Source organism: Trematomus bernacchii, unplaced genomic scaffold, assembly GCF_902827165.1.
Source record: "Trematomus bernacchii unplaced genomic scaffold, fTreBer1.1, whole genome shotgun sequence".
Lineage (NCBI taxonomy): Eukaryota > Metazoa > Chordata > Actinopteri > Perciformes > Nototheniidae > Trematomus > Trematomus bernacchii.
The window spans coordinates 1,340,850-1,355,464 of NW_022987582.1; the positions used below are offsets into that span (position 1 = coordinate 1,340,850).

General features: G+C 41.9%; 1 protein-coding gene across 1 annotated transcript in view; it reads left to right on the plus strand.

Annotated features, from left to right (window-relative positions):
* The window catches only part of itga10 (integrin, alpha 10), a 26,117-nt gene continuing 11,502 nt past the window's right edge, over positions 1-14,615 (plus strand). The window contains exons 1-7 of the mRNA XM_034127569.1: positions 1-600; positions 7,980-8,091; positions 8,202-8,311; positions 8,399-8,487; positions 10,675-10,789; positions 10,892-11,019; positions 11,603-11,751. Coding sequence (XP_033983460.1) covers positions 549-600; positions 7,980-8,091; positions 8,202-8,311; positions 8,399-8,487; positions 10,675-10,789; positions 10,892-11,019; positions 11,603-11,751 — 755 coding nt within the window. The 5' untranslated portion in view covers positions 1-548. The remainder of the gene's footprint in view (positions 601-7,979; positions 8,092-8,201; positions 8,312-8,398; positions 8,488-10,674; positions 10,790-10,891; positions 11,020-11,602; positions 11,752-14,615) is intronic.

Below are 14,615 nucleotides of genomic sequence, written 5' to 3' on the forward strand. Positions count from 1 at the left end.
GGCGCGCTCCGGAGCCAGGGGGGATACGCGCGGTGCTGAGAGACTGTTTGGGAAGGTGTTACACATTAGTAATGGTTTAATGATTCTGTATGCGGCCTCTTGTTGGATGGGACAGGTGCACGATTTTCACGCCCTAAACATGGGTCACGGAGGTGTCAATTAAGTATTTTCTCTTTATGCTAAAGAGCTTTTGGTGCACTTAAATATAACTTTCAGCCTAATTTAAGACAGGCAAACACGCCAAAATCACTGACAGGATTTCTCGTGAAATAGGTTTATTTTATTTTGTCATGTCTACTCAACAACTCAAGACTGTTTTTGAACACGCACAGCCGGCATGCCACTGCAGCCGCCCCATTTGACCGGATTTTACGCATCTCTTGGGGAAAGAGAGAGCTGAAAAAAGAGAGAGCTGAAAAAGTGGGCGTTTATGTGTGCGTGTGGTGGACGCCGATGCTTTACATTTTCAACAGCTCACTTTACCACTTTGTAAACAGAAGAAAGGAAGAAAAATAGTGAAGAGACTCTGCTTTCATTTAGTTTCATAAATGGAGCTGCGTAAATACCTGTTGTGCCTGGAGTTCATCCTTCTCCTTAAAGGTAAGATTTATATTCTAAACGTATATTTTGTTTCAAAAGTCAAATTTGTATCAATATGATGCTTTTTAAAGGTAAAACTGCTTAATGAGAGTCTGAACAGACTCCCCCCCCTGCTCTTAACTTTTGAACTTTGGAGAACTAAAGTCAACCTCTTGCCTTTGATTGATGCCTCTTTACTTCCCAGTTGCTCTCCTGCCCTCCAGCACTGTCTCTCTGGGTGACATGGTCATTAACTTCCACATCTTTTGCACTTAAACAGACAACATATGTGAATGATTGTGTCACACGTGCCTCCCTGAGTCTCAAGGAGCTTTATTCTGTGACAGTAAGCGCCTGACCATGAAGACATTCTTAACATGATAGTGTGCAGGAGAGCAGAGAATCAGTCATAATAACATATGGCCACACTCCATTGCCAACGGATCAAAGGTATAGGAAGTTGCGCATGAGTCCAACAAAGTAATGGTTTCTTGCTCAGAGCCAGATCCTTCAGTAAATCTATCAGTTTTGTCAGTACTCAGTAGTCTACCTAGGAAGTATTTCATTCTTTTTAGATGCCTCCTGCAACCAGAAGATGTTTGGAGCAATCAGATATATTGGCATGTTTCCTCTGCCAAAGGTTACTGGTTCATCTCCGCTTACTGCTGATACTGGCAGCTGTGAAACTCAACTCCACAGGTCATATTAGCCATATCCATCGCTTTGACTGGATGTCTAAAGTTCCCCTAATAAGGCAGCTATGCAGTGGCGTAACTATCGACGGTGCAGCCGGTGCAATATTTTTTTTTTGGGGCCCCAATGGCATTGACCGGTTCACGCAGTCTTCAAAGTAACCAAGCATCCTAAATTAATTTGTAATTTGTTTGTCCAATGACCTTGCTCCCTTTCATGTCATGTGATACCTTGCGTGACGAGCGAACCGTTTAATCAACCTGTACTGTACTGTAGCTAGCAGCAGCAAGTTCGGTAGCATTATAACAAATTGAATAGCTTGCATTTATAATGTACAGCAAACCAAAGCACAAGAGCAGCGCTCAAAAGAGAAAGGACAAGAGAAAACAAGGAGATGTAACAGCTAAACTGACAAAATTAGACAGTTTTTTTTTTGTCATACATCGTCCTCGAAATCGAGCGCTAACGTTAGCAATGTTGACGTGCAGCGGCAGCCGGAGCCGGAGGCTAACGATAGCTCACCTGCCTCACCACCATAATTGCCATCTAGCTCCACAAGTGAAGCTGTATCCGTGGCTGTGGCTGTGCAACCTTCTTCTCCATCCAGCCAGGAGGAGAGGCTTGATTTGGCTGTGCCCGGCGGGGGTCCAACAGTTCCCCCAAGGGCCCCAACCGATAGGGGACTCTATGGCGCTATTGAGACCCCCGACGCCAAGATCAAAAGCTATATTATAGCAACCGGCCCATTCCCCAGAGACAAACATCAAGGAAACAGATTCAATCCTCTTCTTAGTTCGCTGTGCCGTTGTCTGGCTGTGGTGGTCTGAGGCCAGGGCAGGCTGTTGTTGATAGCCTATATATGTGGCGCTTCTGAGTGGTTGTGTATGTCCGTGCGTGTGTGAGCGCGCACGGACATACACAATATCATCGCCCCAAACAATATTTGCACCGGGGCCAATCACAACCTTGTTACGCCACTGAAGCTATGCCATGTGCGTTTTCTCAAGCTTGAACATCAGCTCCCCTCCTGTACTCATGTCGGTGTGGCAGAGCAGCCTCACACACCTCATTGAGCCATTCCTGTTCACCGGCGAGAAACCTAAGAAAAAGACCATTGTTGTCTACCAAAGCTGTATGTAGGCAACTGATAAGCAGTAGTTTAACTGCTGCATTATAGCATGCAGCCGTGAAGCAAAATTAGATCAATAGGCAATGATATTATGTCGTGCAAGGCGTGTTAAGTTTACCAGCTGACACACACACACACACACACACACACACACACACACACACACAGTCTCACTGGAGTTAATGTATAGATTGAGGCATTAGCATTTGAGCCACATTTTTAAATGTAGACTAAGAAATGCTTATCCACACAGCCAGTTGTCATGGTATGCAACATGTTTCCCATCCAGAAGCTGAGGAATGAATGAGGACCACATACTTACACACCCAGATGCACACAGACACACACACACACACACACACACACACACACACACACACACACACACACACACACACACACACACACACACACACACACACACACACACACACACACACACACACACACACACACCACACACACACACACACACACACACACACACACACACAAAACTATTTACACATGCCAGCAGCCAAATGTTTCTGTGGTTGGTTTACGCGTTGCCCTCTATTATCAGTTTAAATCAAGCATGTACAAGGTATTTGTTCCCCTTTTTACTGTGCAACCTTTGATTTAATTTGTACTGTAGCTTATTTGATCTAAGTGTAAGTGTTCTTGCATCTGTTTGAGTTTGCTAGGTTGTGCATGTGTCATACAGGAGCATGTAGGTGAGTATCTAAGTGTGTAATGTTAATGGTTTCAGCAGAGCTCCCCTGATGTGGACAGCAGGCATCTCAGGCCTGTTACACTCTGTTATGCTTTACTGAGATGTTGAACACAGGTGTGTGTGTGTGTGTGTGTGTGTGTGTGTGTGTGTGTGTGTGTGTGTGTGTGTGTGTGTGTGTGTGTGTGTGTGTGTGTGTGTGTGTGTGTGTGTGTGTGTGTGTGTTTGACTCAAGTCATTCATACATTTGAGCTATTATTCTCCCAGCTATCTCCATTGTTGGCTGACTTTCATTCCTACTCCCCCTCTTCTTCCACCCCCATTCCCCACGAGAGGGTGACAGAGATGAGAACAGAACATGATTAAGATAATGGAGAGAAAATCTGTGAAAGGGGGTGAGAAGAGGTGAGGGCAGGGGATGTATTGGAAACAGGAGTTGGTCAAATAAAGATGATAGAAACAGACAGTCGAGCAGAAATCTCCACTGAAGGACATTTCACTATAGGTGCTATAAGTCAGGGATGTAATTTTAAGAGGCAGAGAAACAGATTACGAGAAAGGGAAACTTAAAGTTGACATTTTCAGTGCTTGTGATATTGATATGTGGATATCTGGAGTGCCTACTGAACTAGAAGCTGTGAAACAAGACAACCCAGGCAGATTTTATGATGGCTGCAACTTGGGACTCAACAAGCCATATAGATATAGCTCCCCTTTCTCTGTCACAATATAGGTTTTAGGAATATACTGCTCTCAAGCTGAGTATCTCCGAAAACAACTTGAGAACTACCTTTGCAAAGGTACGACATGTTTTTCTCGCAAGCCAATCAGAGCAGAAGGGGATTTTCTCCAGTAGTAAGCCTTGTCTTTTGCTGTTAGTAAACACACACCATTGAAGTTTGGCACCTTCTCCCCAGTTCAATAAGCAAGAGAGAGAGAAAGCAGCGGTAGAGGATCAGTACAAATGGGGATGGGTAACACGTATTACATTACATTACATTACATTACATTACATGTCATTTGTTAGACGCTTTTATCCAAAGCGACTTACATACATTCAGTACTGTGGACAATCCCCTCAGGAGCAATCTGGGGTGAAGTGTCTTGCTCAGGGACACAACGACATGCTGACTGCAGTGGGACTCAAACTTGCTATCCCCTGATTCAAAGTTCAGCGCACTAAGTTCGGCGCACTATTCCACTGAGCCACAGCCTCCCACACGTATCTTCCCTCAAAGTTAAAAGAATACATTTGGAACAGTCCGGCAGTATTTTGCTCTGTTATGTCCGTGGCTGCAATGGCCAGAGTGACCCATACCACGGCAGAGGAACATATAGTAACAACTGACATCATGTATCAAAAATAAAACTTGTTTTGGCCTAAAATTAGTGGGCAGTTTCAGGGTTTTCCCTTTTGCCAGTCTGTTGTTTCGGGGAAGTAGCTACCTTAAAAAGACATAGAAAGAGGTTGAATACAGATATAATCAGACAGACAGTGTGAGAAAGCAATTTGTTTTTGAACATTTTAGCATGTAAGAAGAAACGAAGAAATGTTCAAGAAGAAACCAAAAACTACTATAAACTATAAACTCACATTAGCCCAATTAAAACAACATACATCAATGTCTCTGCATACTCCTATAAGTGCTGGCATGTCTCCATAGTATCCAAAACGTTTCAGTGTCAAGTTCAGTTTCTGTGCACACACACATACATATACTGCACAATCACAGCATACGCATCCAGCAGGAGCAGCGCCCAGAGCCGAACGTGTGGTTGAGAGAATCTGGACCCAGTTCGCCTTGATAAATGTTTGCCGCCAGTTGTCATGGCGATAGGTGGTCAGACAGGCTTGTGGTAAAGTGTCATATATAAACCCCAATGAAAAAGGAACCAGAGAAGGGAGGACAGGACAGGGAAAACAGGGAATGATGGTACAGTCTCGGGTTGGGAGCTATAGTGTGTGTGTGTGTGTGTGTGTGTGTGTGTGTGTGTGTGTGTGTGTGTGTGTGTGTGTGTGTGTGTGTGTGTGTGTGTGTGTGTGTGTGTGTGTGTGTGTGTGTGTGTGTGTGTGTGTGTGTGTGTGTGTGTGTGTGTGTGTACTTGTTTGTGTACTTGTTTGTGTGTATGTGTGTGTGTTTTATAAGAGAGGGTAAAAGAAAGGAGCAATTTATGGTTTATGAGAGAGTGAGTGAAATAGGAGTATGACAGAAAGGCCCAGTTTGTTGTTGAAAGGAATTTGGAATCACAGATGGTGGGTGATCTTGCCACAAGAAAAAAAGCCAGAAACATTTTACAACACTGTATAAGAAGGGTGGTGGGATAGTAAAGGAGTACGCGAAATGTTGCTACAAGGCTGGATAGAAAGATTTGTATTCCTTCTGGTTATGAAAACGAAAGATTTAGTATTAAGGAATAACTCTCTCCTTGGCTAAGCATATTCCCATAGGTGAAGTGATTTAAACATCTGCGCAGAATCTCAACAAATTCACTGGAAGTTTGGACGTTGAAATATTACAGGCTCACAAAGATTTGCAGGATGAGCAGAAACAAGACTTATGTAACGGCTGTACATTAGCACCGAGGTTAAATGCTAATGTTGGGATTCTAACATTCTCACAACGGAGGCCAGTAATGTTGACCTTATTCACCACTTATATCTTCAAATTAGCATTCAGGTGAATCTGAGGAGGATTGTCGTTTACATTGCAGGTGTTTTGCCATAAGCTAAAGTATTTAACTAATTCAAGTTTTGACCTACTAATGACAAATTAAATGTTATCACTAAAGTTAACATGAATGTGTTTCCCACTTTTCATATAAATGATTCCCATATTTGTTGACATTGAACTCAAAACCCCAAATCCGAAACCTTATTGTGACAAAAGTGAAGGGAACCCCAAAGTCAACACAACTCATCCTTTGGGAAACATGGTAATGTGTACGCAGTTTTATGGCAATCTATCAAATATTGGTTGAGATATTTCAGACTGAACCAAAATGGTAGAGAGCGTTGGAGAACTGATGCTGATAGCATGAATATAAAAACTCCAATATTTGTAGCAGTAGACAGCAGTATGTGAGAAAGGCAGAAGCAGAGATTGAAGAGAAACATTGAACATATCTAGTTTCCCTCTCAAAACCAAGTGGAATCCCCCTTTGATTGGACTGGCCGAGGTAACTGTCTGTGTGGGTGTCAGTGTGTATTTGTGGGGAAGTATCTATACAAGTATGTGAGTAGCTTGTGTATAATCACTGTGCAGGGTTCTGGTCTTGCTCCCCATCTGGATTACTTTTCTACAGTGGAATCACCAGAGCTACGTACAGTAGGATGCTGCTAAATTACATGTCAACTCCAATTTATTTAGAAATCCCCATCACATCCAACACACCCTGCTTTCCCGGGCTTCAAATAACATACAGTAAATGCACAAGTGGGACAATACTATCTGTCACGAGTAGCTTAGTGTTTCTGATACTTAACTGGAAATACTACACAAAGATGCTCTTAATTTAGGTGAAATTGTGTATCTAAAGGAAATAGCAAGGTGGGTTTGTTTCCTGTCCCCTACTGACATCAGCAAACACTTCTCCTGAAACAGGAATGTTGTGTGGATCCATTTGTCATCAGTATGTACTCTGCAGTTTACACATTTTAATACAGAAAATTATCCAAGTGTAAAACAAACACGTCACGGCCTTGGTGTCAGCCTGAAGTTTACTCAGACCATACATTTTTCATTTGTGGTTTATATTTTTAGGATGAAATTAAGTAACTTTGGTTATAACTTAATTATAGTGGCATCAACAGATCACTTTTTCTATTTATAAAATCTTTATGTCTTTCTATTTCCTGTCCGCCTTAGCAGAACTAAATGTAAAACTATACTTCACATGTTGGCATGCTAACACGCTAAACTAAAATGGTATATCATAAACATCATAGTCGTAGTTTCACTCAGATAAGCATAGGCAACATTTAATCTATGTAGTTGTGAATGAAGCTACCAATATGTTGTTTTTTTCTGAACATTTAGATTTTCCCATTCCGACATGTTTCTAAGTTGTTTAATTTTACCAGTTGGAACATGTTTTCTTGCCTCACTTTACACCCAAACACAACTCTGTGAACTGTCTGACTACCATCTTGTTTCTCTGTCTTCTCTGTGTCTCCCTCACCTCTCTCTCGTTGAATGAAGGGCAGGCTTGTGTGTCACAACAGGGGGCTTACTATACTCCATAGTTTTTCTAACCCACACCCTTCCCTGCCTCTTCTCTCCCCTCTCCTCTCCCCCCTCAGACTGAATTCCCATTTTCCAGAGGTTGCCTTTGGTCACTCTGTTTATCCATCTTTTTCAGCCCCCCTTCTCCCAACCTGAATCCCCACTCCCAAGGCAAAAAGGAAAAATAATAATCTGACTCTGCAGTGTATGTACGCTTGTGTACACACAGTGCCCAGCTTCATGTTTTACTCATTTTAAAGGCTGATTCATATTGTTAGTTCAACCCGTACTCTTAGCGCCTTTAAGTAAAAATGCAACATATCAGGAAACACGTTTATTCACTTTCTTACCGAGAGATCGATGAAAAGATTGATTCTACTCTCATATTTGTACAACAAATTGTTACTAAAAGGTAGCCCGGCACAGAACCGCAAGTGATTTGTCATTTTTAAACAAGATATAACTTGTTATTATGTTAGCTTCACATGCTGTTAGGACCATTTTGTTACTTTTGGCCAGAGCAAGGCTAGCTGGTTTCCCCTATTTTCTGTCCTTATGCTAAGCTAAGTAAACTCTAGGCTGTAGCTTTATATTTTATTCTTCTTTTGGTAATCTGTGTAGTAATCGTTTCTGTTATGTCTTTCAGGGTTGTGCCAGTGTTTCAACATTGATGTAAAGAATCCTCGCATCTTTACCGGTCCAGAAGATGCTCTGTTTGGCTTCTCTGTTTTACAACATGAAGACGGCGGAGAGAAATCGTAAGTTTCTCTTAGAGTGAATGAAGAAAGAACAACAAATAAGTACTATATAACTATCATAATTGTTACACAAAGAGGATGATAATAAATGACTCACTGTGTCTTTGAAGGATGCTGGTCGGTGCTCCGTGGGACGGGCCGCCCAACAACAGGAAAGGAGATGTTTACAAATGCATCGTGGGAGAGGAGAGGAACTCAAACTGCAGCAAAATAAATCTAGGTGAGAAAAGCAAATATCCTTAACATGTACATTCTCACTGATAAGTTACCCAGATGCTACAATAAACTGTTTATCTATCTATCTCAGGTGAGATTGCTCTCCAGAACGTTTCTAAAAACCTGAGGAATTCTCACCTGGGAATGACGCTCACTCCAGACTCGCCTGATGGATTCCTGGTATGTGGTTTCAACACTGAAAAACAATACATTTTATTTTTATTTTGTAGGCATTCCATTCTTATGATTTAGCTTGTATGAAGGGCTGTGGTGAGACCAGGTTATTTTTGTATGTCTGAATTGTAATGAATCATCTCTGCTGGTGTGTTTTTATTTGACCTTAGTTATGAGCTCACATGTGCGTCACACCAATCCCTCACTTAATTTGCACATTTACAAAGTCAAAAACATATACCTAATTGGTTGACTGAACTGCTTGCTTTAACTGCTTTAAATGCATATAGCCTACTGTAGGCACAATACTGTAATGCCTTTATTTGTGTTGGCTGTGTAAAGCCTGCCCATCTCTGGAAAAATGTTGTTCCATTTTATGGACCAAAGTAAACAGTTTGTTCTCAATTTAAAGTTAAATCTCAGAGCAGGTCAAGTGCATGTCCTTAGTTTTGAAACTTTAGTTAACCCTCCTATTGTCTTTGTTTCCCCTCCCTTACTTTGGTGTTCGCGGTCAAATTTGACCGGTCCTGTTTTAACTGCTATTACATTAACACAAAAACCATTAATCATCACCAAATTTCATTTAACACCCTTTCAAACTGTAAATATTGTATCAGACTACTGGTATACATGAAAAACTGCAGTAAATATACAAAGAATAGACACTGAACATGTATTGCGTGTGCCAGGTTTGATCCATGTGGGGGGATGGTCACAAAAGAGCGGGAAAAGTATCAAATTGTTCTGTGTGTGTTTGTGTGTTTGTGTGTGATTCACATGGGGGGGGGGGGAACACATCTAGAGTATGTGTCTGGGTGTGTGTGTGTGTGTGTGTGTGTGTGTGTGTGTGTGTGTGTGTGTGTGTGTGTTTGTGTGTGTGTGTGTTTTATCTGATCCGGATGGTTACTAATTCCTTTTCTTTATGGCCGGGAACACCATGGGTGTTACAAAGTTGACTAAATCATCCAAAATTCAATGAAAGTGGTGATCAGCAATTGTATATGTTCAAATGTCTACTGTGAAGGATATCATAAAGCCTTAATGCAATCAAATGTAAAACAAAAAGGTTATGATTGATGAAAGTAGTAAATCGGTCAGATTTGACCCGAAGACAACAGGAGGGTTAACATGAGTCTGAGTCATGAGTGTGTGTGTGTGTGTAAAGCAATTGTGCTGATGTTTTGGTGTCTGATTTTACTGCTGCTCTGGGTGTGGAGTCGTGTACAGTTCACGAACGCCATCCAGTTTAGCCTACTTCAATGTGTGTGTGTGTGTGTGTGTGTGTGTGTGTGTGTGTGTGTGTGTGTGTGTGTGTGTGTGTGTGTGTGTGTGTGTGTGTGTGTGTGTGTGTGTGTGTGTGTGTGTTTATCTTAACCCTAGTGGTCAGGTCTATAACAGGATCGGAATGCGTCTCCGGACCTTTGTTAATGACAGACCTACCAAAAGCCATAGCACCTCTCTCGCTTTCCTCTGTGCTCTCCCTCCTTCTTTTCCCTCATCCCTCGCTCCATCCCTTCTTCCCTGCCTGTCTGTGTGCCTGAGGAGAAACCCGTCTATAATGACAGGGCGAGCAAAACCAGGATGTTTCTCTTTCTCTCATTCTTCCCTCATTTCACCCATTTTTGGTCTCTCCCTTTTGTCTCTCTGCCGTTTGCATGAGTTTCTCTTTTATCTTTTCATTCCGCACTTCCCCCCTTTTTGCTCCCTCTTGGTATGAAAGCCAAATAAACGGCGTGCTTTGAAGACAGAAATATTTTTTATACGACCCCCCCACCCACCCCACTTTCAGCCCCTTTTATTTAGCACATTCAGATTTAAATTGCTCTTCTGGTTTGGTGTTGGCGCTCTGTTTAACCACTCTCGACAAAAGTGACTGCCAGCGCGTCAACAATAGCCTCCAACTCTCTGCCTCTCCCTCGTTTCTCTGTCCCCCAAACCACACCATTGTAGTTTTCCATTACTCATGACTTGTTCGCTTTTTGTTCCCCATTTGCCCTCACTTGGTATTTTTTCTGTGTTTATTCAGTCACCTAACCACATTTGTCTACGTGTTAAAACCCTTTTATAACCAACAAAAAAAACACCTACACTTCTTGTGAGCATAACACAAACATTTGAAACTCAGAATGACTCCTGAAAATTGTTTCACCTGTCAGAAAGATGTTGATGTCTTTGCCTGTGTGTGTTTGTCAGGCATGTGCCCCTCTGTGGTCTCAGGAGTGTGGTACGTCTATGTTCAGCACTGGCATCTGTGCCTCTGTCAGCGATGACCTAAAGCCACGAGAGGCCATCGCTCCCACAGCGCAAAGTAACCACACATTTGCACACACACACATTGAGGCAGAGAATCAAGCTGCATGGGCCTGTTTTTGCCAACCAAATGTTTTTTTTTAACCCCCTCATGTGGCAGGGTGCTCCACATACATGGACATTGTGATTGTGCTGGATGGCTCTAACAGTATCTACCCCTGGTACGAAGTCCAGAACTTTCTCAGCAACATCCTCAGCAAGTTCCACATCAGCTTGGACCAGATGCAGGTAAAATTGCATGTCCATGTGTATTTGCACTGCCTATAAATATCATTTACATTAGTAATAGAAACTTGTGGGTTAGATTTTGAGTGAGTCCCCCACATAAATCTCTGGAACCCCATAGCTGTTGCCCAGAAGAGTAAGACAATATAGTCCCTTGAGTGAAAACATGCACACAGTGACACGTATAGAGAACTAGTATGGCAAAAATGACCAAAATGGATTGCTTTCGTAATGTAAAGAGACGTGAGCAGCACTAGCTTGAGGTTAGGGAGGAATGGAAGTCGGAGGGGGGAACTGGGGACGTTTTTTTAAGCTGAACAACAAGAGGAGCGAGAGGGTTTTGAAAAGGGAGGGTAAGGGGTAGCAGGCAATGTGAGGTGAAAAGGAAATACCTTTGGTTTTTGAATGAATTCAAAAATTCCCCAAGTGCACTGTTTGCTTTAACAACAGGATTTGTACTTAAAGAGATAGCTCACCAGAAACAAGAGTCTCAGATGATGCTTTCCACGATTACATGCCAGCACAACCATGAACATGTGGCATTGTTGAAATACTTATGTGTTTGTGTATGTGTGCGCACATTCAGGTTGGTATACTGCAGTATGGTGAGGTAGCAGTCCACGAGTGGTCTCTGAAGGACTACCAGACCACACAGGCGGTTGTGGAGGCCGCAAAGAACATCAGCAGACAGGAGGGAAGAGAGACGCGCACGGCATTCGCTATCCAGACTGCCTGGTAGGCCTGTCAATCACTATTACTGCAGTCTGACTGGCTGATGCTCCTTGTGCTATACATACTGTAGATTTGGCGGGCTCACTGGAAACTGTCTGGCTGTTTTGATTTTGCTATAACATTCTTGTTATTTTCTTCTAAATATGTCACTGTGTAATTTGTAGTTATAATGACAATGAGGTCTAATTTCTTATAGTCTGTAAAATGCTCCAGTAGGATCTCATCAGGCTGCTTTTGATTTACAGCTGACCAGGAAATTACACAAGGATTAGTTGTGTTACATTGGGTACTTAAAGGGGATGTATAAAGTAAAATCCCTGTTTCAATTGTTGTGTACATATACATATTGGTATCTAGAGTGCCTGCCCCAAACTATGAAAACAGAAAACCCAGTCAGCTTTTTGTAAGATGGTTGGTCACTGATTCAACAAGTCATTCAAGTTTTTGCTCCCCTTCCTATGTCACATGAACGCGCATTAGAATATACCACCCCCTATCCTTCTTGAAAAACAATGAGAACAGACCAGACTTGGCGACAGTATGATTACAATTAAGTACTTTGGTACATTAAAAAATGTAAACATGTTGTATTATACTCCCAAAATATGAATTTGAACTTGAAATGTGCTTATTATGTCTTCTCTAATGTTGCTCTAATCAATATATTGCTTTTACCAAATGACTTTTCGTAATTTAAAAGTAGTGAAAAACCCACACATATATAATAAATCCTCAACTCGATCTCTGACAACTCACTATACACTACTTTCCCAGCATCAGCAGGCAGAGAAGGTCAGGGACTAGCTAGTGAACGTAGTGGAGCGTTTAGGAGCTAAAGAGACATGTATAGCCCTCAGGAGTTGGTGGAGACCAAATTAAAGCTTAAAAGTCAAACATGTATGAATGCCACCTAGAATGCCACTGTATACCATCTTTAAAATACTCTTCTTTAACATGAATTGTTGCCTAGGTTTTCATCTTCGTAGAAGTCTGCTGAGGGTATTTGAGCTGGAAACCTGAGTCTAAAGAAACAGCTCCATAGGTTGAGGGTCAGTGGCTAAGTGAAAACGTCTATGTCTTAAAATATCTCTTTCTTTTCAAAATAAAATTCCTGCTTTATTAAAGTCATACCCACATGGAGCACCACACCCAGACCCGATGTGTGGCCACTGATTCCTTTTTAGGATGTGTGTGTCTTGGAGAGGTGTTACTTACACAAAGGCAGGCAGACACACAAACACACACACTCACACACACTCACACACTCACACACACAGGTAATTGCTGAGTTCCTGTTTTCTGGTTCATTTAAAAGGTAAAAGTTGGAGTGGTTAAGGGGAATTATTTATAGCTAGTTGAAAAGCAGTGACTGGAAATTGGAGCCAGTCAAATTGTGGCATTAAAACACCAGTGACAGGAAATCCAGACGCTCCTACTCGTAACTTCTCGTTGCTTTTTATCTTTCAATGTCAAATAGTAAGAACACATCAGTAGACTAATAAAAAAGAAAAAACTTCGAAATTGTTAGTCAGAAGTCAAATCTTTAGCAATGTTTCTCAAGTGTGTGTGGGTCAGGTTTAGGAAATCAAGCCCAGGTTTCCAGTGTTGAAATAATTTAAGATCACTTTGAGAGGAGGTCATAGCAGCACTCCTGCTCATACACGCACACATACAGATGGACAGATAGCAGCGCTGGCACCAGGCAGGAAGGTGACGGGGTAGAACAACACTGAGATTAGCTGAGCTAGACCCGGCGGCTGCCGATTCAGCACTGCTGCAGGTGTGGCACAGCCTGACCCCGCATGGCCAGCCAAGCCGGACTCCTACAGCTGTACAAATACACACACAGACACCCAGGTCTACTGTACAATACACACAGACACAGATTAACAACACAGACAATTTATAAAGACTCAAAACAGACACTCAAGTTCACATTGTATGACTATTCTTACGTTCTTAAGGGCTGACATTCACCATGGTCCCCTTTACCTCAACTGTAGCCCTCTTTACTGCATGTTTGACCTTTAACCTTTACCCTAACCTTGTCCTTATTATAAACTTAACCTTAAACCTAAGAACGTAGCTACCATACCTCCTAAATATATCTCCCTGGAAGCTCTTTATCATTTAATTGTTTGCGTGGACTATCAGTACACTGAAGAACTGTAGACTTAAACCTTGAGACTTGGCCTGAAGTCAGACTTTAAGTTACAAATTGGAGGATTTTATTTGACTAAGACTATACATACTTGCACTTCAACTTCCACAGCATCCATTAATGCTCTATCTCCTAACCCCTGTACCACATTGTTTTAACACTTTGTACAGATTACAAAAAACACATAACGTGTTATTTAGTGAGGAAGGTGGATTTTATTACTGTTGGAAAGCCATGCTATCTGTTTGCCCTGCTTATAGTCTAAAAAATGGCAAACAAATCTAATGTAGCCTTATATTTACTCATGCAGACTTGAGGGTGGTATTGATCTTCTCAGCTAAATAATGCCAACAAATTATAATTAGGTAACCCTTAAGCGAATGAGCTCGAAATACAAAAATGTCTGAAGGGAAAAAAGCATAGACTGTAAAAGTAGGTTTCTCACAGTGTGATGTTGACATGTAAATGTCATTAATCGAGTGCACAGAGGACAATTTGAATTCAAAGTAAATGACAGACCAATGCATGAACATCAAACAGCCGTCTACAATTGGATAAGCCACTAATTCTTATATTGCTCCACCCGTAATAAGACTCCGGCTCACTCACTCACACACACTCACTCACACACACTCACATACACACCAACGGTACACACACAGACCACTGTGCTGTGTCATTACCACACTGCTTTGACTTCATCAAA